This window comes from Acyrthosiphon pisum, chromosome X (genome assembly GCF_005508785.2).
Source record: "Acyrthosiphon pisum isolate AL4f chromosome X, pea_aphid_22Mar2018_4r6ur, whole genome shotgun sequence".
Taxonomy (NCBI): domain Eukaryota; kingdom Metazoa; phylum Arthropoda; class Insecta; order Hemiptera; family Aphididae; genus Acyrthosiphon; species Acyrthosiphon pisum.
In genome coordinates this window covers 80,637,720-80,660,221 of record NC_042493.1, presented here as the reverse complement: position 1 = coordinate 80,660,221, position 22,502 = coordinate 80,637,720, and the positions used below count along the sequence as shown (strand labels likewise).

Here is a 22,502-nt window from a genome sequence, read left to right as displayed (position 1 = left end):
TTTTTTTGTACTTTTCTTAAATCAATTTATTTTTAAGTTTAATAAATTTTAAAATACGTTATAAAATTACTGTTTATTTTATTTACATTGCAACAAGTATAATCAAACAAAACACTTATAATAAAAAAATATATAATTTGGGTAAAATTGAGGAATTGACTCAAACAATAAATTACTTCCGTTAAAAATTGAAAAATCAATAATTGTAACAAACGATTATACACTCATAATTTATACTAAAGTAAAAATACAACATTTTTAATAAAAGATAAAAATGCACATTTATTACCGAGTTAAATATCATAATATATTGATGTAGGTATATATTATATATTTAATGATTTGTATTTTGAATTTACTATATTATGTTCATTAGAATTATACCAACATTATATTAAAATGGGTAAATGGTAATAAAAGTACCTACATATTTTAAAATATAATTATAAAGGTTAAATATACTACAACTATATAATATCAAAAGATTTATTTGATAAGAAATTAATATGATAAATGATAACATTTTCATGAAAATGTTCACCAAAAAAAGTTTTCATGAAAATTTACATCACTAGTTAGAACCTTTGGGAGGCCAAAATAAAAAAATTTCCAGTACTTATCAAAAGCATCGGAAAAACAAAAATAATAGGTAATATTATTTTTTTAAATATAGTTTTTCATATACAACTTAGGATATAAACTCGTAAAATAACGATTTTTCATCAAACGATTTTCTTATTTCGTTGTAATCGCGGTTATCTATAGGTACTCTTAGGTAGGTAACTATGATTGTAATTCAAAAACAAATTAATATGGATTCTTTAAATTTTCACTAGTTGTTGATGATTATATATTATACATTCAAAATATGTTATCTCATTATGCTATTTATATACATTTTCAATATTTTTTAGTTCTGAAAATATCGATAAAAATTTTATTCATGGATTAAAAAGAAGGAAAATTGAGTACATACTTAGGTTCCTTATAATTTTTTACAATAGCAGTGAAAAATATCAACGATATATTATAGGCATGATTTTTTTACAAGCGTTTAAATTTCAAATTTTGACAAAGTTATATACCTATTTTAACGATGAATTACTATTTTAGTTAGGTATTTGATGAAATTAAAAAATATTATTTGTGGGTAGGTACTTGTAACTTTTAAAGTTTATTATTATGTTGTATACCCACAGTGACATTTTCAAATGCAATTTTTTGGGAAAAAATGGGCAACAACCTAATGCATTACTAGCTAATGTTTAATAGTAAAATGAAATATTTTATTAGCAATAATATCATAAAATATACTTAGTAGTATAGTCAGCTGTCGAAACATCTCCGCTCAGAATCGTTTATCGTAAACAATGATTTTATATACCTACTTGAATTCATATTTAACTCATCCATTGCAGTGACCCAGATGACCACATAACACCTAATGTGCAGCAAAGAGATAACCACTTCACACTTGCTCACATTTTTTTTATCTTCTTTAAATTATAATTAAACCTATCTATATATATACATATTATTAAAGCCTATAAGGATTTTACACTATTTTTAAGATAACTATTCATAAGGAATTAGAGAAATACCCTTGTATTCACAAGGTACCTACCGCAACTTTTTTTTTTTGTTACATGAAAGGAACAATGTTACTTCTTTTTTATTGAAAAGTTAAATAATTGTATTACAATTTTATTTGGGCGTGACGGACTAACGTTAAAAATAGTGTTAAAAATAAAAAATAAAAAAACTAATTTTATAAATGTATAATTATGTATTCACACATAGGATTGTCTTTATAGTTCAAAAGTATAGGAATAACCTACCTATATTTTAAAATTAATAATAGGTAAAAGGTATATAAATGTATAATAATTAATAGGTAGACAAGTAGGTAAACATATTTTATACATATTACATATTATATTGGCACATTAGTATAAACTATAGGCAATACGTTTGTCTGAAATTCTTCTGTTTTAGAATGATTTACAAAACAATACTATTAAGCATAATTTTATAAATATTGAAAGTAATTATTAATGATACATAATAACAGTTATGTTATAGTTAGATAGTGTACACCTACCTCATTTTCAAGTAATTGATTTTCTTCATTGGCCACCGGTATGTGAAAACCGTCACCACAGCCGATATCCTTCATTATATCTGTAATTGCCGTGTTGTCGTACGCCATTTCACTGGGTATCCGGAACCGTGTGATTAGTTAGGAACTTAATTCAAAAGTTAAATTAAAAAGCCATTGAATATGAACAAAGTGGAAGAGTTGTAGAAAAATTGTGGAAACAAACGTGAAATACACAAAACTGTCGGTATGGTAACGTTATGGTAAAGGGATACTTACCTAGTTTGATGCATAATTGTATTATGTTGTTCAGTTAGACTATACAACGTTGTCATGGTGCGAGTATCGTCGAGTCTATATCGGTAGGTAGGGGTCCAGGTAGCTACCTAATGTTTACAAATTAAAAAGATATGAAAACATTTAATATCAGATTTTATTCGTCTATTCCGAATGTAGACTTGAGATTTCTGTATAAGTAGGTACTATAGGTACTAACAATTTAAAATGCTGGTATATCTTATAAAAAAGTGGGAAAGTGGGTTGTTGCTCTGCTGTACAATAAGTTACAAGTGGGTCACTGTAATGGATGGCGTTACATTTGAATTCAATGATATAATGTCACTATATAAGAAAAACGATTCTGAGCGAAGACGGTCAGTCAGCCTATGATATTACTAAGTATATTTGATGATATTTTTGTGAATAAAGTAATTTATGTATAACTTATTTGGCTATTTACATGGAACCTTGTTTTAAATTTTCAAAACTTAGCTATAAAAGTTGTACATTTTATAAATTTTTAACTACAAAAAAATGTATAAGTTTTAAATTTGATAAATTTTGTCAACATCGAACTATAAATGTTTTTAAAATTGTGCCTACCACAATGTATTTTTAATATTTTTTAACTGCTATTGTAATAATATATTAGGAGCCTTGTACTACATTTTCACACTTTTTTATCCAACAAATAAAATTTTATTGTTATTTATAGAAAGAAAAACTAAAAACATTGAAAACTGACAATTTTCGTAAAAGGCTCAAAAAGAGTCAAAATTTTATCGTGTATAAAAATGAAAATATAAACATTCAATGAAATTTTTATGCATCTACAGTTATTCGTTTTTTGAATTTCAACAAAATAACAAAATGGCTATACATGAGAAATCGAAAGAATATCCAATCTTGTAAAAATACAAACTTCAAACGCTCATAAAAATTTAATTTATGATATGCTTGCAAACATTTATTTATTTTTTGATAAAAGTAGACAAGCTTATGAGGATTCTTGTATTACATTTTAAAATCTTAGATTTAAAAAGAAAAAATTTTTATGTATTCTTAACTCAAAATAATTTGATTATTTCTGTGATTTTTCCGTATTGTGTCAAGATTTGAAATTTCAATGTTAATAAAAAAAAACTGTGACTAAGGATTCTTAATATTTTTCAACTGCTATTATACTGCTACATAACATTTCGATCATTTGCATTTTCGATATTATATTTTTCGATCAAAAAAGTGTTCGACCAGATACCTTTTCGATCACTTTTTTTCGATCACTAGACTTTCGGTCACTAGATTTTCGGCCAGACAACCCCCACCCGCCGCAAACTGGTTGTAGGTGTGTCGCCGCCGCCATCGCCACCAATCACCATCATAATACCTAATATAATAAATTTACAATATTACATTAAAATAATCTTTTTATAATGTCCGGTCTGCAAGTGTCCGTTAACGCCAACCGGTGTTTATAGGTATGTTTCTTACCGAATGAAAACCGAGAGAATTATGTCAATAATAAAATCCAACCGTCAACATTCACTTCAAATAACGTATGATAACCAAACTTGACGTTGGTAAGAACTTACGTCGGTTAAATATTAGACTAACCGCCGTTTAAAGTTAACGGACATTATAACCAGAGCACCAGGTAAGAAGGACCTTAGCCTTTAGGCCGTGACTATTATATTTGATAAAAATATAAATTTCCCGGTTCTTAATTTTCATTATGAATAATGATGATTATAATTTTATTTTTATCACATTTATCGACTATTGTTTAGCCTTTAGCGGCCAAGGTATAATGTTATAAACTATTATGAATTCATAACAAAATAAATAGGTAGGAATTAGGTAATTATATATATATATTTATATTTAAAATAATTTATTTTAAAAAAATGGCAATAAACTATAGCCTACTTAGTATCATGCCTATATAAAAAAAAATTCGAAATTATTATTCATTTCTCAGCTTAATAAATATCGTCAAATAAATGATAAAATATAATACATTTAAAAAAAAATGTCAATAATTATAATTTTTACCTAGGCCTTGTTCTAAAATTGTGATTTGTCAGTTTAATTAACTAAAATAATTTTCTGTTTCCAATTTTTAAAAAATATAATAGTTATATTAAAATATATTAATAATTTTCCAAATATGATAATAAACAAATAATTATAATTCAACTTAACCAGCTAACGTATTAATAATAATCCATCATCCAACATAAAACATATCTGTCGGTTATTTTACAATATGACATGACCAACAGGCATACAACAGTATAATAGACACATTATACGTTTATGTAGAAAAACAGCACCTAGTACCTACCTAACTCAAACAGGAATTTAACTGGAACTCTGAAAAGTTTATATTATGTTATATGTTATATATATCATTGAAAGTTTTATTTAAAAACAGCGTTAATTTGCTATACACACAACATAATAACAATTGAAACATATTATGTCCAATACTTTTTTTTATCAATATATGACTGATCGGAGTCATATTCATGTATTTAAATCTGAAATATTAAGACACAAATAATACAAATAAAAAGAAACAAAAAGGAACCTTATATTCTATAACTGTATACATTTTTGATTTACATTATATACACATTACTGTATTGTTTGCATAAAATAAAAAGAACGAGTATAAAAATGAGAGGGCTGAATACAAAATTAATTGGATTTATTTTTAAAACTAATTATATAATTTATAGTACAATTTTTACACGTTAATTATATTAATATAATACTAATGTATATGATCACAGCATACGTCAATCATGTATAATAATGACAAACCTATTGTAATAAGGATACCTATTACTCATTATATTCAAAGTTAACCTATATACAACTACATAAACCATTTAACCAACATGAGCTACAAAGTATTAATTATAATGTATATATATTATAGACATTAAGTATATTACGACCTGCATAATTCAATAATTAAAATGGGTATTAAACACTGAAAAGTTTCATTAAATTCATTGATTTCAATACCTATATCATAACAATTTACCAATAACATTTTGGCTCTTTGCAAAACTATTTCAATGATTACATTGTTGAAAACTATAAATTATAAAAACACCCTATACTGAGTTTATGACAAATATAAAAATGGATAAAAAATAAAATAAATAATAATAATTGATACACATAAGATATACAAAAAAGAAAATAAAAATTCAATTTTGAAAATGTCAAGTCACACAAATGCAGTTATTTAACAATACATAAATCATAATTACATAAACAATGTATAAAGCACTTCTGTTCTTAAAGACCAAATGTTGATATTTCAAATGAATATAAAACATGATAGATAACAAGCTATATTAAATTTTAAAGTACATTATTGGACATGTCTTTACTTATTATATAAAAATAACATAATTTATAAGAATACACGATAACTAATCAAATACAGACTATAATATATTAAATAATATAATATATTCTTATAGTTAATCATAAAGTAATCAAGTATAGTGAGGATCGGGAGTAAGTTAATCGATTCTTTTAAAAAGATTTAACATGATCATAAGCATTTTAAAACTATAACATTTTAACAAATAAACATACTTAAGTTTTGATTTTAATAATATTAATCACACAACTTTAGCATTTTATACAATAAAAAAAATGTATGTATATGTATAACGTAAGAAATTTATTTTGATAACATTTAAGGCGTGATAAATAAAAGTTTCAATATAATTTGTCTACTATGAACGTACTAAAGGTAAAACTGTATGGTTTGTATTAAAGCATGAAAAATCTGAGTAATATTGTATTAAGTTGTTGTCAACTTCCCTTTATATATTCATGAGCTACAATGCTTATTCTGCTATGAAAATAGTTATAAATTAACAGTTACATTTTAAAAGTAATAAAAGTAATTATATATTGAAAGAACACAAAAATTTGGGATTTAATTAAGTACATACACATACTTAATTCAAATTGTTTTATTATTTATGAAAACAATTAAATTTAACTAAAATTATGTCATCAGTACAAAGTGTCTCCTAATACAATTTTATGAGAAAGGGAAAATTATTCTCTATCTACAGATTTTATGACTTCACAGAACTGAGATGGTATCATAAATATGATATACTATTATACCAAATGTATCTTTCCATTTTATACCAACTGTCAAAAATTTAAAAATCTCATCATTAGACAAATAATAAATACCACGTAAATGTAAGCTACAATATTACTAATAATTTGTTTTAATTATTATTACTATTATTATTTATTTCTATTGTAATATTTAGAAGATCTCATACTAACATTTAATTATAATCAAAATCCTAGAGAGGTTATAAACAGATATTTTTAATAATTTTGAATACCTTGAGAATAAAATTGAACTACTAATGGAGGATCATGTTTTAAGAGGTGATAAATTAAGTAGAATTCTATTTTTTAATTCAAAATTAATTAATTAGTTAATATTACAATTTTTCAAGATCTGCAGAATAACTCAATAATAACTTTGTACAAAAAATATTTTAAAAATGGAAATGTTCATACAGCTATTGGATGATAAAACATACAAACTGAAAAGCCAGTCTCAACTCTCAATAATCAGTCTTAATGAAAATATAGACAATAAAATATTAAAATTCACAATGCATCGGAGAAGAATAAATCTATTTAGGAACGTTTAAAGCAAATAATGAAATATATGTTTAAATAGTAGGTTAAATTAAATTGTAAGCTAAAATTATAACGTATATTTTATTTTAGATCAGTATAAAAATAAAATTGATAAAGAATCTAAAAAATAATTATTTATTTCAGAAATAAACATAATAGGTAAATAATTACTAACGACAATAGTTATAGGATGAAAGTAATTTAAAAAATAAATAAACCCCTTTTAGAAATTAAAGACATTTCAGTAAACAATAAAAATTAATTTCTATTTTGTTAACAGCATTGTGAAAATAGATTGAAATCCTCCAAAATTATTAACAAACTAATTTGATCCATAAATGTAGTTGTTGCTATAATTACTATACAACTATTTGAGTTAAACATTGTATTTGATATTTTCAATGAATAAAAATGCAATATGTATTAATAATAAATAATAATAATAATAATAATAATAAATATTTTGATTGTTGGAAATTAATGATTTGAATTCATGTCCTCCAAATTACATAAATATTATACTAACTAATGAATAGTTTTAATACTATGTTTTAACATTTTACTATGAATTAGTATTCAATGTTGGGAAAAATTTTTAGTGTTCAGTTATACATGTATATTATAATAAATATACAATTATTTTAGTTTTCAAGGGTATATAAATTCCGTATATATAACTATAAAAATTGTAATATTATTAATAATTAATTTAATTTATAGGAAAATAATGTTGACATTAATGGTATTATTTTCGAGACAATAACTATACAACTTCATAAAAACTTAAGTATTTATTATTTGTATTTGAGTAAATAAAAATAATATCAAATTTTTATGTCAATGAAATATTTTCTAATTAAAAACTAAAATTAATTAATACTTAGTATATATTGCAGGTTTTGTTATTGCATGGTTTAATATCAAATATGTTATTGAATAAGATCTAAATTTATTGCTTTCGTTTATAGGACTAGACGATATTATAAGAGATTATTTTTTAATTATTCCTCTAATAATATTAACATAGGTACCAAAATAATTAAAATAATCCACTATAGAATTAATTTTTTTTAAAACAAATTGATTGGACATTTAAGGAAAAGTTTATAGGCTCATTCATGTTGGAATATCAATATTTAAATTAATATAAGTTTATTATTGAAAAACAATTTTTGGGACTAAAAATCTGAATGACCTGCCAAAAAATGTTCATGTTATTTTAAATTATAGTCTGAATAGGTAATTATGAGCTTTTTATCTCATTTGAATCATAAGTTTTAAATATAGAAATTGTCCATGAATCAACTAGAGAAGAAATAACCATGAAACCAAAGTAAGTTTTGTTTATCAATTATTAGTTAATTAAATTTTATGTTAAATACATTCATATTTAATTTTAATGTAACTTGTATGAAGTCATGTTTAGGTTTAGCAGTAGAAAAGTTAATTTATACATAATGAAAATCATTAATAGGTACCCTCCATTATAGGCCATCAACATTCGTATGAATAATGTTGAATAGTCTGAGAGTTAAATACATCATTTTGTTCGGGTTGCAAATGACACACAACAGTTTGCCCATCCAGTACGGCAATTGTCCTGGCTGTTTGTTCCTTAAGCTGTTGCCTAAATGCAGCGTTGAGAGCTGTATGGAAATTATGAGTTTCTGGGTTTTGTGTGGGAGCCATAATTAGTGGCCTATGGTCTCCATAGCTCTTCGATGACTGGCGACTCATATCACTGTTTCGTCTACCATCTTCATCGCTCAAATCAGACACAAGAGCAGCTTGTTCCCGCTCTCGTTCACGTTCTCGTTCTATCTCTTCGTACACTGGATCATCTAGTCCGGCAGACGCAGATATACCCCCCATAATTTCAGAGTATGTGTGATTCCATGGACTAGTAGCTCGTACACCGCTTACTCCAATATATTTTTTTGATGAACAATTGTTGTCAACAAAACCATCACCAATAGTATTACATCGAAGTGAACATATGTTGGGTGCCCCACGACTGCTATGTACATAAGTGGGTTTGTTTAGTGTAAAACAGTTATCTTGGATATTTGGTTTACTCTAAAAAAAAAAAAAAAAAGTATAATCTATTGCTCAAATTTTAACATGAATTTGTTTTTAAGTAGGTACCTGAGATGACTGTTTATGAAGGGTGCCGCTACTGAATACAGCAGAATTTTTTGGCAATTTGGTACGAGAATAACTTTTTTGGCAAGAACGGGAGTAGGGTAACGTTGCACCACATATTCCAGATTTTGGATCTTCATTACATATTGAATTATCCAAATTTGGCAAGTCTATTTCATTTTGGATATCAACAACTTTTGTTACAGCGTGTCGCTCGTGAGGTTGGTGAAATGTCTTTAAATTAAAAATACCAAAAATAAATTTTTAAGGAAATATTATAAATTATTTTAGTACATATAAACTTGTGTGTTAAATAAACCTACATTCATTCTATGAGATGACAAAGATCTTGGTGTTGAAGACTCTGCTATACTGCCTTGACTGTTTTGGCCAACCGATGTACCATACAAACTAGTCCTTTGATTTTTATAATTGAGATTCAATTCTGGTGTAGAATTTATTAAGCAGCATTGCCACGGTAAAAATGAAATTATTGTTAACTCAGAAAAAACTTTATACACCTGTAAAAAAATAATATGAGTTAAATTTATAGTTGTTCATTCAACTTATATTCATACAACTCACTGAATTATTTTTAATACAGTAAAGTATTATTATTAACAATCCCTGTGAACAATTTACTGCTGAAAATATATACAACATAAATGTTGAATATGATGCTATGTATAGAAATGCTAATGTCCACGTTGATGTTATGAAAACAAATAATAAAATTGCACTTTTCAACCACATCCTATAAATAAATTTATAATAATATAAAATTTATGCAACAAATAAATAATTATTAATTGTAATAATAATACTATTTTCTATAACTTACTTCAGAGATGTTATTTTAACATTTTCTTTACATTTGACCGACATCATAGAAGAATTACTTTTAATAATATATAATGATAGACATAGAAAGACTAGATTTACCTATTCAGAGAATAACAATAACATAAATATAACTTCAAACAATGTTTTAGTGAAAATACTATGAATTTATTATTAAAAATGTATATAACTTACTGAAACCACAAACATTATACTATAAATAATAATAGTATTTGCTTGTAGGCAGAAGGAATTATTTGTGTTGTAGATATAAGTGTTATCCATATAACAAGCTACAATAACCACTGTCAGTGGAACTCCATAACCAACTAAATAATATAAACGCATTTGCAATTTTTCTGAGTCAAATGCTTCAATTAATGTAGCATATAAATGGAAACCTAAAAGTATACAAAAAATAATACATTTAAAATATAGTGATGTCAATTGAGGTTTTCTGGAATATTATAAGTATATAATGCACCATCCAAATTATGCACTACAAAACATAGGTTTTATAGCTTTCATTTAGGAAACTTGTGATTCAAAGAAATACTAACCAACATTATAATTGACAGAGCAATTAATTTTAAATAGTTATTTCCAATGCTTCTGTAAGTTTTTAAATCCTATCATAATTTAAATGTATTATAAATAATTAATTAACATTGTATTAATGAACCATATAGGTTATCATAGGTGTTTCGTTTTATGGTAGGTATACATTAATTTTTATTGAATTTATAACCATTATTATGACATCTTAAATAAATGTATTAAAAAATAATTGAATAGAATATAATATTCATAAATATTGAAAAATATTATAAGTTAACCTCGCACAAACCAGATTAAAATATGATCTTAATGCCGGGTTGCATAAATGAATGATAAGTAGTTATCTGTTCGATAATACAGAAATCAGATCAATAAGAATATTGTGTGTTGCATAAACAATTATTATTTTTTTATTGATCCGATAAATATGTTGTTATCAGTTTGAACTGATAACAGTGTGTTATCATAAATTCAAATAATCAGACACCTGATTTATCATTTATTGAATATACCATACTACAATGACCCAGAAGTTATTGAATAATTAAATATTTGTTCAACATTTTATGCAACAGTGATGTACTTTATGGAACCGATAAAGATATTTATATATGGTTTATCACCAGATAGCAAACCTTATAGTGCTGTTTTTATCGATCGGATTTATGCGACCCGGCATAAGACATTTATACATATATTAATATTACAATTATTATAAACTTCAACTAGTCTAATAAAATAATGATATTTTTAAAATTTAAATTGGTTTCAAATTGCATAACCTAGTAGAAGAAACATTTAGGTATTGAAGACTGTTTGATATAATTTAGATTAATTATTTCTATAATTTTGTACAGAAATAATATTATATTATCATTATTTATTTTAGTTTTAATATATTTTAAATACATATATTAAACATCCATAAAATCATAATAATATAAGTCATATTTATAAGAAGTTGAATTGAATCATTTGATCTTATAAAGCACCGGTTCCGGTTAGTATTTCTGTCATCATTAGAAACAAAATTTTTAAAGTAATTTTATTAATGTGGTAATAAATTATATCATAACAATTAAATTAAATTCATTTTATATCTGTTTTATAATATCATGAATGATATGATTAAATAAATCCATATTTAGACACAGTTTTGACATACCTTCAATTAGTGTCCATGTAAATGAACACAGCAATAAAATATGTAAAATTGCTGCCATGATTGTACAAATAAATACAATATTTTCTTGTGTAATGCCAAACATAAAAAAACATTCAACCAAGAAAAGGCAAAAAAATACATTTTTCAATATTACTGTCCGATTTGACTGAAAATAGAAGTTACAAAGTATTATTTATGTTAATTTATAAAAATAATAAATTTTTTTACTTTAACTGTTAGTTGTAGAGTAATTGCGGCCAAAAGAAAACAAATTCCAGAAAATATACAACTTATGTACATGACCATATTATTTGTTGCAATGCTTAAAGGTTCACTACCGGAATTTTTAAGGTCCATTAATATAGCAAAATTTGTCAAATGATTACATTTGCATAATGTATGAGTTTGATTTGAATATATTACGGAACATCCTTCTTCTGACCATCCACTGTGAAAAAAATATCAATATAATATATTATTAAAGAAACTAAAATATAACATAAATAATAAAAAAAAAAGACAACACATTATTGCTTTTATTTAACAAGTTTAATTTAATAAAATCACTGGTTAATAGATTTCAACAATTATTTTTATACTAACAGAGAAAGTTAAAGCTTTTTGAAAATTAAGTGTTATTGCATTAATTTCCTAATCGTAAATTGATATCATCATAGTTTAGGTAACAGGTACCAATGAGCATTGGAAACATTCATCACATTTTTGTTAGATATTAAATAAGATTTAATTTAATAATTGTTAATATTATAAATTATAATTAAATGTAATAATAAACATTTGAATCATCCCATAAATAATTTGAATGATTTGTAAGATGAAAATATGGTAAGTTTTGTCAGGATCAACAGGTGATTTAAGTCAAATTACCAGACATCAATGCATAAAAATATTAATCTGTATTTCTTAGATATAGGTAATGTTTTTATTATGAACTATTATAACAATTAATATAAAACTATATTAACATTATAATTTAAAACAAAAAATATAATTGCAATACCTAATTATTTTTATGTATTTTTATATTTAAATAATTGTAATTAAAAGATATTTTTTTACTCACTTTTCTGTATAATCCCAAAATACACAAGTAGGATTACTAACATTGTCGATTTGAAGATGTTGAAAACATAATTTCACTGGCTGATGTAATTGAATATGTTTTCCTTTACCAAGGGATGCAGATATTATTTTACTATTTATTATTCGAAGACCATTGCTTGATTGCGGTTGTAAAATATTTTCTAGACTATCAAATGCTATGTAAACAAGTCTTATGAATCCGGCTTCACTATTCTCAAGCAATGCTGTTCTATGCAATTGTAACCATGTGTTATTCATGAAGAATCCTGTATTAGATGAATATGAATGTGGAAATACTTCAGTGTCAACATTTTGTGTAGCAATAACCCGTACACTCAATACTGAAAAAAAAAATATTTAAATAATATTTTATAATAATTGATGGTATAACATATCAGTAACTTACGAATATTTTGAACACTATGAGTGATTGTCTTTTCCTTCATCATTATATCAGCAAGTAGAAATGAATTCTCTTCTAGACCAATCAATAAACTTGTTGCAACACGCATTTGTTCACTAAACGTCAGGTCCTTCCATGAAGGATATTGAGAAGCATTAAGCAAATTGCTGCCAATCCGTACCACACATTGTAATAAATCAGTAACCATAGCCTCTTGTTGTTGCTTATCAGGAAATGTAACCATATCTTTTTCCATTTTTTGAGCTACATCTCGTAACATTTTTGTTGTAGTCATCATATCACCTCCATATAATGGTTTACTATCAGTCACCTAAAGTAAAAATTAATTAATAAATATATGAAATCCATTCATACAAAAATTATTTAGTCAAGGGACCTTGATACTACCAACAATCTTAGTTCTAGAGAAATTTTACAAAATTAAAGTTAGTTTATGTTGTCTGATTTTAATTCTGAAAAAAAAATTGAAATCAGCAGTTAGATGTTTCTAAATCGGAAGGAATACATTGAAAACATTTTAGTTAATTTAATTTTGAGTTATAATTGAAAACTTGAAAATTAGGATTTTATTATAAAATCATAACAATTAGTCTTCTGTATCTGAATAATATACTGCTGAATTAAAATCTTTTTTTTAATTAAAATTAAACAACATTAACTAACATTAATTTTGTCAAAGCTCAATAAGCAAGTTGCTGGAAAATTAAATAGAGTAAATTTTATATTGTTATTGAGTTAGATGTTAGATGTGAGTATGAGAGTAGCATGTGTACTCGCATTGAAACCATTGCATACTATACTCCATTCCACGATAGAGTGCTACTGGATGGTGATCGAAACGTGTTCATTTTCGGGCATCCCCACCACATTCCTGTCAATGTTGCCTACTGTCGGTATTTGTCGATTACCGTCATGCCGTTGTCAAACGACGTTGTTATAATATACAGAGCAGTTACTGATGTAATCATGTTTATTATTATTACATGTTTTATGGTAGTTTTAATAATAAAAGAGTAATAATCAAAATAAATTATAATTATTTCGTAAAAATAACTCCTATACTGATATAATATAATGGTTAGTCGAGGATAATATTTGTGGTGTGTTACTTGAGCCGCGGTATACAGAGAGCGGACGCCACATGGTGGGGGAAATTTGGCCATCGAGACATCGGAGCTAATTCATTTCGATGCGCGTGGCGGTCACACTCTCTCATGGAATAGAGTATAATAATAATTTGAAACTAACACATAGATCTCGGGCAACGACAAAAATTGCCTAATTGTTGTCCCTTAAATAAAAGCCATAGTGACGCAAACTTGCTACATAATTGAGATACAAAAAAAAAGTAATAATATTAACTATTATAAATGTATATACCTGTGATAGATCATTTGCAATACTAATAATAGAATCTCCCTGATGAAGTCTACCTTCCAAACTTGATAACCATACTGATCGACACTCTGAAAGATCTGGTGTAGGAGGTGATCTAAATGTTACACCTTTAATATAAGTTTGACATCTCCATCTATTAAATACAAATGAACAAAGTAAATTAAATTTAAGTATTAACAAAATATATAACAATATATATTGTTATATCTCAGAAAAATTTTACCTGGCAAGACCAGCAGCACCACCAGGACATGGTTGTACAGCTTCTTCTCCTGATTTAGTCCAATTCCAAAATAAACTTCTTGATGTTTCAGGAGCACATGACAACGATAATCTATCATCCATTCCTTCAACATCAATTATGCTTAACTGTGGTGGCAAATCACTGGTAGGTACAATCCATTCAGTCGTTATTGCGCCTGCTATGATAACACAAAACATTAATAAATAAAAATACACAAGTGTTTAGAAACCAGATATTAAGTTTAATTTAAAAAGTAAAAAATAACAAGTTAAACAAAAATTACAGGTAAATTAGAAATACAATTTATCATGGATTCTTACTTTTTAGAATTTTATAAGTTAAACAATTTTTTTTTTATTAAATCTAAATGCATAACACACCATTTTTAAGTAGGTAGTTCAATCATGAAAAATATTTACTTTTTTATTTATAGGATATTATTTAGGTTAATTATGATATAAAATACTAAAAAAAAAAATACTATTTTATAAATTAGAAGTCTATAAAACTTGAACTGTTGTGGCAAAGCTTCAATTTAAAAAAAAAAAACCAAGTAACAAATCAATGTACATTGTCCATTTTATAAACTAAATTTAATACTTATAATAATTTAAGTAACATTTACTTGATTGCAAGTGTTCATTATCAGTCTTGGAATTATTTTCTTTATAATTATTAACAACAATAGAAACTTCTGGTGTAGCAGTTGTACTAGTACTAGTAGTAGTCACAGAAACTGATACAGGCTCTTCGTCTACACTAGACCCAACAATATCATCTAATTGTGGTGAAGACAAAATTGGTGGGATTGGTGTAGCAGGTTTCAAAGTTAATAATTTATCTGCATTCCACACACTGGGTTGTGATGTTATTAACCAAGGAGGATTTGGTCTGAGTGTTGTAGTTGATAGCGATGCTAGAATTTAGTAAATGTTATAGTGAAAATGAACCAATAAAAACAAATATTAAATTTATATGCATTGAATTACCAGGAACACAATGATATTGTGCTTCAAGATACTTCATAGTTCCAGGGCATGGATCAGAAAATAAACTTGTGTTTGCTTGTATGCTGCAATTTCTTTTTTCATTACATCTAAATTAAAAAAAAACAATAAATATCAAGTTTAATAAGAACAATATTAATAAATATTAATTACCTGGCTTGCAGTAGTGGTAGAGTATTTGTGGACATGCAATTGACACTCCAGTCCGTATTACCGTGGTCATTGCAAACAGTAATAGAATATCTACCATATATAGCCCTATCCAAATGAATGATTTCACCATCTTTACATTCCAATTTAAGAGGTTTTCCTTCACAGGCATAAACAGTATCATAACGAGAAGTATCTATAAATTGAACTAAATTATTAAAGTGAAAATATTTGTAACTTAAATCACATCATTTTATATAAATAATTAACTATAAGTAAAATACCTTTAGCTAAGGTGACAGGAAATAAAACAGTCAACAAGAAGAATACAAGTTTTACATTTGCACTGCTCAATCTTGCCATCTCCTTTTTGACACTAAAAACAAAAATAAAACAACACATTATTTAAAGCCTTGTTATTAACTTTTAATACTTTTATTTTTTACTGTCATTAAATTATTTTAAATAAGAACCAATAGGTGATCACCAGTGATATTATTAAGATATTAAATGTGTTTTAATTTTTAAAGAGCACTAACATTTCAAATTACTACCTATAGTAAATTGAATTCTCAATAAAATATTTATTAAGAACTGTTACAAAAATAATAAATGTATTATATATTTATATACAACTGTTAAGTGTTTGGAAAGAACGTCGTTCATGAACGCACATTCACGCGTTCACGTTCATTTTTAGTGAAAGATACGTGAACGTCACTCGTTTTATCAAAACAGAATGTGAACGACATTTATATTTTTAACGAACTTGATCGATTTTTAAGACGTTAAATTTATTTACCCTTTAATAAATATATTTATAAAATATATTAATTAATTCTATTATATATATATGTCTAAATAGTATTTTTATTTTTGGCTTGAGTTGTATATGTTTATAGGCTTTTATATTAAAGGATCGGTCAAACAGAAAGCAGGCTGCCCACGTGGGCACTGTAAAATAATACAAAGATCGCTTGCCCGCCGCGGTCCGCGTACCCATAAACCATGGCGGACGAAAAGTCCAGGTACAAAAAGCCCGGAATGAAAAAAGTTGTAAAAAAGTCCGGATTCATTTTTTGATTGCCGTACAAAAAGTCACCCACTGTTTGACTGAGCCTTTACAGCAGGTAAATGATTCATAAAAAAAATGTATAAAAAATAAATGAACGACCCAATGAACGCGTTCATTTTTTGAAAGAATGTGAACGCGTTCGTTTGAAAAAACCACGAATGTGAATGTGAACGAGTTCCTTTTTTAAGGACTGAACGTGAATGAGTTCATATTTTTAGTGAATGTTCCGAACACTGCAACTGTATCAGTTCAAGTTTATATTTTAAATAAATGTAAGTAGGTACCTACATTAATTTAAAATACATGAATAAAAACTTTTAATTGAAATTTTTTTTTTCAATTTTTTACTATACTTCTACGTTTAACATTATTATAATGAGATTATAAACAAGTTAACTAATTCATAATAATTCAAATAATATTAATACGTTCATCAAAAAATTAAAATTAAAATAAAATAAAAATATTAACTGTTTAATATATTTTATTACTTAAAAATGTAGGTGTTATAAATTAAAAATGTATTCAATTTATTAAATCAAAACTACAATACTAATCAAAATTATAGCAGTAGAGTTCAAGGACTCTGGGTGTTTGGTATGTGCTGTTTGCGTGAAGATGGATTTTTGGAACGCTGTTTTTTTATAGTCAATAAGATGGATCGATAAACATTATTACCAAGAATAATTCAAGAAATAGAACCAGGATCTACATTTTTTTAAGTCGATTATAATTTCAATGACAACTGTAAAACTACAAACTCTAATAAGATTGTTTAGGTAAGGTGAGAACACATTTTTTTGCATAGATAGCATACGACACGTGTACTTTTATTTATAACATGTGCATTTTATTAATTGTACATTTTTTCAGGCGATCGCGTCTCAAAAATCATTGCTCACCAAACAATGATGGATGAGCAACAGCTTGACATTTGCTTGCTGTTGTATTTGAATTTTGAACACGCAAAATGAAAATACATTTTTCTTCAAATAAATATCTTCAGTAAAATGTTATTAAAAACATAATATGTAGTAGTAGGCGACACAATAGCATATATTGTACGAGCATTAACTTACAGGGGGTGAGTAACCTTCTACTAAGTAAAACAATTTATTTTGTATATTAATTGCTGGTGGTTACAAATAAAATATTATAATTTATTATTAAATTATCAAATTATAATTTTATTTTTATTTTTTTGTTGTAGGTAGATACAATAAAATAAAATAAAATAAATAAATAAAATAAATAGCAATTATTTGTAGTAACTATACCTAGGTAATTTTCAAACTTAACAAATATATGTTAATAAACAAATGTATAATTTAATTTATAACAGTTATTAATTTTTAATTATTAGTAAAAATTATATTTGCTTTCTATTATATGAATCAATTTGATTTTACTGCAATAATTTGTATACCATAGGTTGTTGGTAACAAATTAAAATACTAATGTAATCTATTTAAATAATATCTATTGCCTAATGTTAATATTTAACTTCAAATTACTAGAAAAAGTTGTGTTTAAATATTAATTTTTTTTTTTATGTAACAATCTGAACTACATTAACTTTGTATCACATTTTCAATCCTTAGCTATAGAAATTTAATATTTTATACATTTTAAACTATAAAATAATTTGAAAATGTTAGCAATGAAAATTTGAACTTTAAATGCTTAAACACATACCTAATGCTGCCTAATGCATAGAAATCATACAAAATCGATTTTGTCAAAAACCTATTTTACGTAAAAATTTGAGTTTATCCTTAATTTTTTGTTTGTTTTTTCCGGTTATTTTCTCAATAACGTTTGTAATTTGTAAATGGTACTTAGTTAAAAAAAATACCCAAAAATATATGTTAGTTAAATGGAGCGATGAATGTATTGATTTTAATTGATCTGTTTTTTTTTTTTTTTGTGTGTCTATCATCACATTTTAGTACAGTAAAATAGCTTAGATTTTCTTCAACAGTATCTTTTCTGATAGGAAAGTGTATCTAAATTGGTACTTTGGGATATCAAAAGAAATTTTACCAAAAGTTTTCAAAAACAAAAAAAAATTAAGAAAATATGGGAATTTTTACGCAAAATTGATTTTTTTTTTAAATAAAAATAAAAAATTGATTTTGGTTTTTGGTGTAATTCAAAAATTAATAACTGTAAATACATGAAAATTTCACTAAATCTTAATATTATATTTTCATTTTCTATACACCATCAAATTTTGACTCTTATTGAGCGGTTTACATTTATTGTTAGTTTCTAATTTTATTAGTTTTTTTTCTATAAATATCAATAAAACTTTATTTGTTGGGTAGGGTAAAAATCTTGAAAATGTATTACAATGCTATTACTATATTGTTACAATCGAGGTTACAATGATGTTTAAAAAATATTAAAAATCCTTAGTCACAGTTTTTTTTATGAGCATTTTTACAAAATGTATTATATTTAAAATTTTATAATTATTTTGTAGTTAAAAATGTATAAAATGTTCAACTTTTATAGCTAAGGATTGAACATTTAAAACAAGGTTCCATGTAAATAGGTTATATATAAATTACTTTATTCACAATAATATCATCAAATATACTTTGTAATATTATAGGGTGACTGAGCGTTTTTGCTCAGAATCGTTTTTCTCATACAATGATATTATATCATTAAATTAAAATTTAACACCATCCATTACAGTGACCCACTTGTAACCTACTGTAGGTATAGCAGAGAGACACTCACTTGCCAACCTTTTTCAAATTTTATATTACAGTTAATCTTGTAGTTAATTAATGATAGGTACCTAAATATGTATTATAAAATATATTTGCATGAATTATTTTAATATTATTTAACTATTTAACACTGAATCCTATAAGTACTAGTTATAATGAGGCAAACTTATTATGCTAGTCTAAATTAAATGTTAAAACAAACTGATAAAATGAAATCATTTACTAAACTGTTACCTAGTAAGCAAAAATTATTGGTTAATAATAATAGTTGTCAACTTTTATATGTATGTATAATAAAATGGTATAACAATATACACCAGATAAGTGGTAGATAACTGCTAGGATAATAGCTGTCTTTTGTAATATTTTTTTCTATCTGGCTACTTCTATAAACAAATATTATGATTACTATGCATAATAATGTTAAGAACAACTTATGCGACTTATGTCACAATGATATATTATTGTATATAAAATGAACTCTGTGTGAATGTAATTCATTGTTAAAGAAGAGAACAATGTATATATTGTATAATGTATGTATATATACCTATTATTTATATACTTGTAAGCAGTTTTAGTTTTTCTTGCATACCAACCTTTTACAAGTTGAAATGTATAGTTATTTATTTATATACCTAAGTATATAACTGATGTTATACAATTATTTCTAGGGCTAAGATTTAAATGCGTTAGAATGTTTTTTTTTGCAGCGTTCATTTAAAAATTTGGTCAATAATGTCCACAAAATACCTACACAAGATTTATTTTTATTTTGCGTGTTTTTGCATATATGAAGTATAATGCATACCCGAGTGCATACCTATTATATTGTTGCATACTATTGACTCAAAAAATTCATATTTTTATGAAACATTCCAATGAATGTAGTGGTGTTAGAAAAAAATTCCAGGGGGACTTATGTCTCCATATAATTTTAAGCGTTCCATTTATCACAATATATCATTTTTTGTATAATATCTGATATATATATATTGTATGAACAGTGAATGTGTAGCATACTCATCCCACTTTAACCCTGAATAATGTTCAAATTTGTAATTTATTTCATGAAAAATTTAAATCACAAATAATGCTACATTTTTAAAGGGGACACTTTTTTTAGCTGTCAGCTGTACTGGGACTTAGTTACCCGAGGAGTTACCCTACATTTCCCTCAACCGAGCCCCCAACTTAACTCCTGGTTTTAACATTATAAGATGATTCTCTTTCTGATAGTTTCAAAAATATTAGTAAACTATCATCATATAGGTAAGTATTCTAAAACAAAAATAAATGCATATTTTATCATATTATATAGGTAGCATATAAATCCTAGCCCTTATCCAACTTAAGTAATAATATATTTATAAATAACTGTTTTTAATAGGTATATAATTTGTTAAAAAGTTTATTTAATTGTTTTCCTTTAAATAATTTCCCTTCTCATTTACATAATTTCATAAGCAAAATATCTAAGACAGTAAAGACAGTAAACAGGTCACAGATATTTGCTGGTGAACTATTAAATTATTGAGAGTAAATAATATAAGAAAGTATGTATCTATACTTTTGTTATTTTACAAAAATTAATATTTATATATCGAAGAGGAAAAAAGTAACTTTAAATTTAATTTTTATATTGTATTCTTCATAATCAAATCATCTGATTGTTATAACTTATAGGCTATAGCTAATACCAGAGCAATGACCTTAATAATTATAATTTGAATTGAATATGAAATCTAAAAAGTATGAACATAATGCAGTATTATATAGGCAATAGATACTTCCTCCATATTATGGACTGATCAGGAGACTGATGTAGAAATCATAGATATTTTCCATAAACATTTGTAGTGAATACCCAGGCTGTATTACATAGGCACACATCATTTTATTACCTCTATTTTATTAAGTGTATTATTATCTATAATATTAACACTGATATAATCCAAATTATATCATATTCTGTGAATTATTTTGTAAACAACTAAACAAAAAAAAATATATTGTAGGTAATTAAGTTTCATTAGTATATTTACCAATATAAAATTGCCAAACGGGCGTTAAGTAATTAATAATAAATAAATAAATAATAACAAGTATGTACCTACTCTGTGGAGTGTTCAGCTTTTTTTAATAGGGGAGGGGGATATGAAATTTTTTAATACTCTCAGACCACGTTATATAGTGGTAAATTGATGTTCATTGCCTTATTATAAACATTGTAAGACAAAAAAGGTGGGTAAGTGGATGTCGCTCTGCTGTACAGCAGGTTACAAGTGGGACACTGTATAATGGATAGAATTAAATTTGAATTCAATGATATAATATCACTGTATAAGAAAAACGATTCTGAGCGGAGACGGTATATCAGTCTATGTATTAGACATATATATACTTATCTATGGTATTAAAAAAAAAAATTGACCTATAATAGGTACCTATAATAAATTCCAAATTAATCATATCATAATATCTATTAGGTACTTATAACGCGTTATACATCAACAAAAAACCGTGGTACTATCATAGATATATAATAGTATACTTTAGAAGTTCAAGTACCC

The 22,502-nt window shown here is 25.5% G+C and overlaps 2 protein-coding genes across 3 annotated transcripts in view; both read right to left on the bottom strand.

Annotated features, from left to right (window-relative positions):
- LOC100574503 (coiled-coil domain-containing protein 39-like) overlaps positions 1–2,589 on the bottom strand; it is a 20,216-nt gene extending 17,627 nt beyond the window's left edge. Inside the window, exon 1 of the mRNA XM_003241142.4 lies at positions 2,102–2,589. Coding sequence (XP_003241190.1) covers positions 2,102–2,209 — 108 coding nt within the window. The 5' untranslated portion in view covers positions 2,210–2,589. The remainder of the gene's footprint in view (positions 1–2,101) is intronic.
- Positions 2,590–8,001: 5,412 nt separating this feature from the next.
- The window catches only part of LOC100164715 (latrophilin Cirl), a 20,282-nt gene continuing 5,781 nt past the window's right edge, over positions 8,002–22,502 (bottom strand). The window contains exons 2-17 of one of the 2 annotated variants that reach the window (XM_029490023.1): positions 16,398–16,489; positions 16,117–16,321; positions 15,946–16,052; positions 15,582–15,872; positions 14,936–15,134; positions 14,695–14,845; positions 13,297–13,624; positions 12,871–13,231; positions 12,015–12,234; positions 11,787–11,952; positions 10,259–10,464; positions 10,065–10,165; positions 9,809–9,977; positions 9,547–9,744; positions 9,227–9,457; positions 8,002–9,157 (exon numbers count right to left, since the gene is read on the bottom strand). In XM_029490023.1, coding sequence (XP_029345883.1) covers positions 8,576–9,157; positions 9,227–9,457; positions 9,547–9,744; positions 9,809–9,977; positions 10,065–10,165; positions 10,259–10,464; positions 11,787–11,952; positions 12,015–12,234; positions 12,871–13,231; positions 13,297–13,624; positions 14,695–14,845; positions 14,936–15,134; positions 15,582–15,872; positions 15,946–16,052; positions 16,117–16,321; positions 16,398–16,476 — 3,594 coding nt within the window. In that variant the 5' untranslated portion in view covers positions 16,477–16,489 and the 3' untranslated portion in view covers positions 8,002–8,575. The remainder of the gene's footprint in view (positions 9,158–9,226; positions 9,458–9,546; positions 9,745–9,808; positions 9,978–10,064; positions 10,166–10,258; positions 10,465–11,786; positions 11,953–12,014; positions 12,235–12,870; positions 13,232–13,296; positions 13,625–14,694; positions 14,846–14,935; positions 15,135–15,581; positions 15,873–15,945; positions 16,053–16,116; positions 16,322–16,397; positions 16,490–22,502) is intronic. The other variant, XM_001951390.5, reaches the window with a different exon arrangement.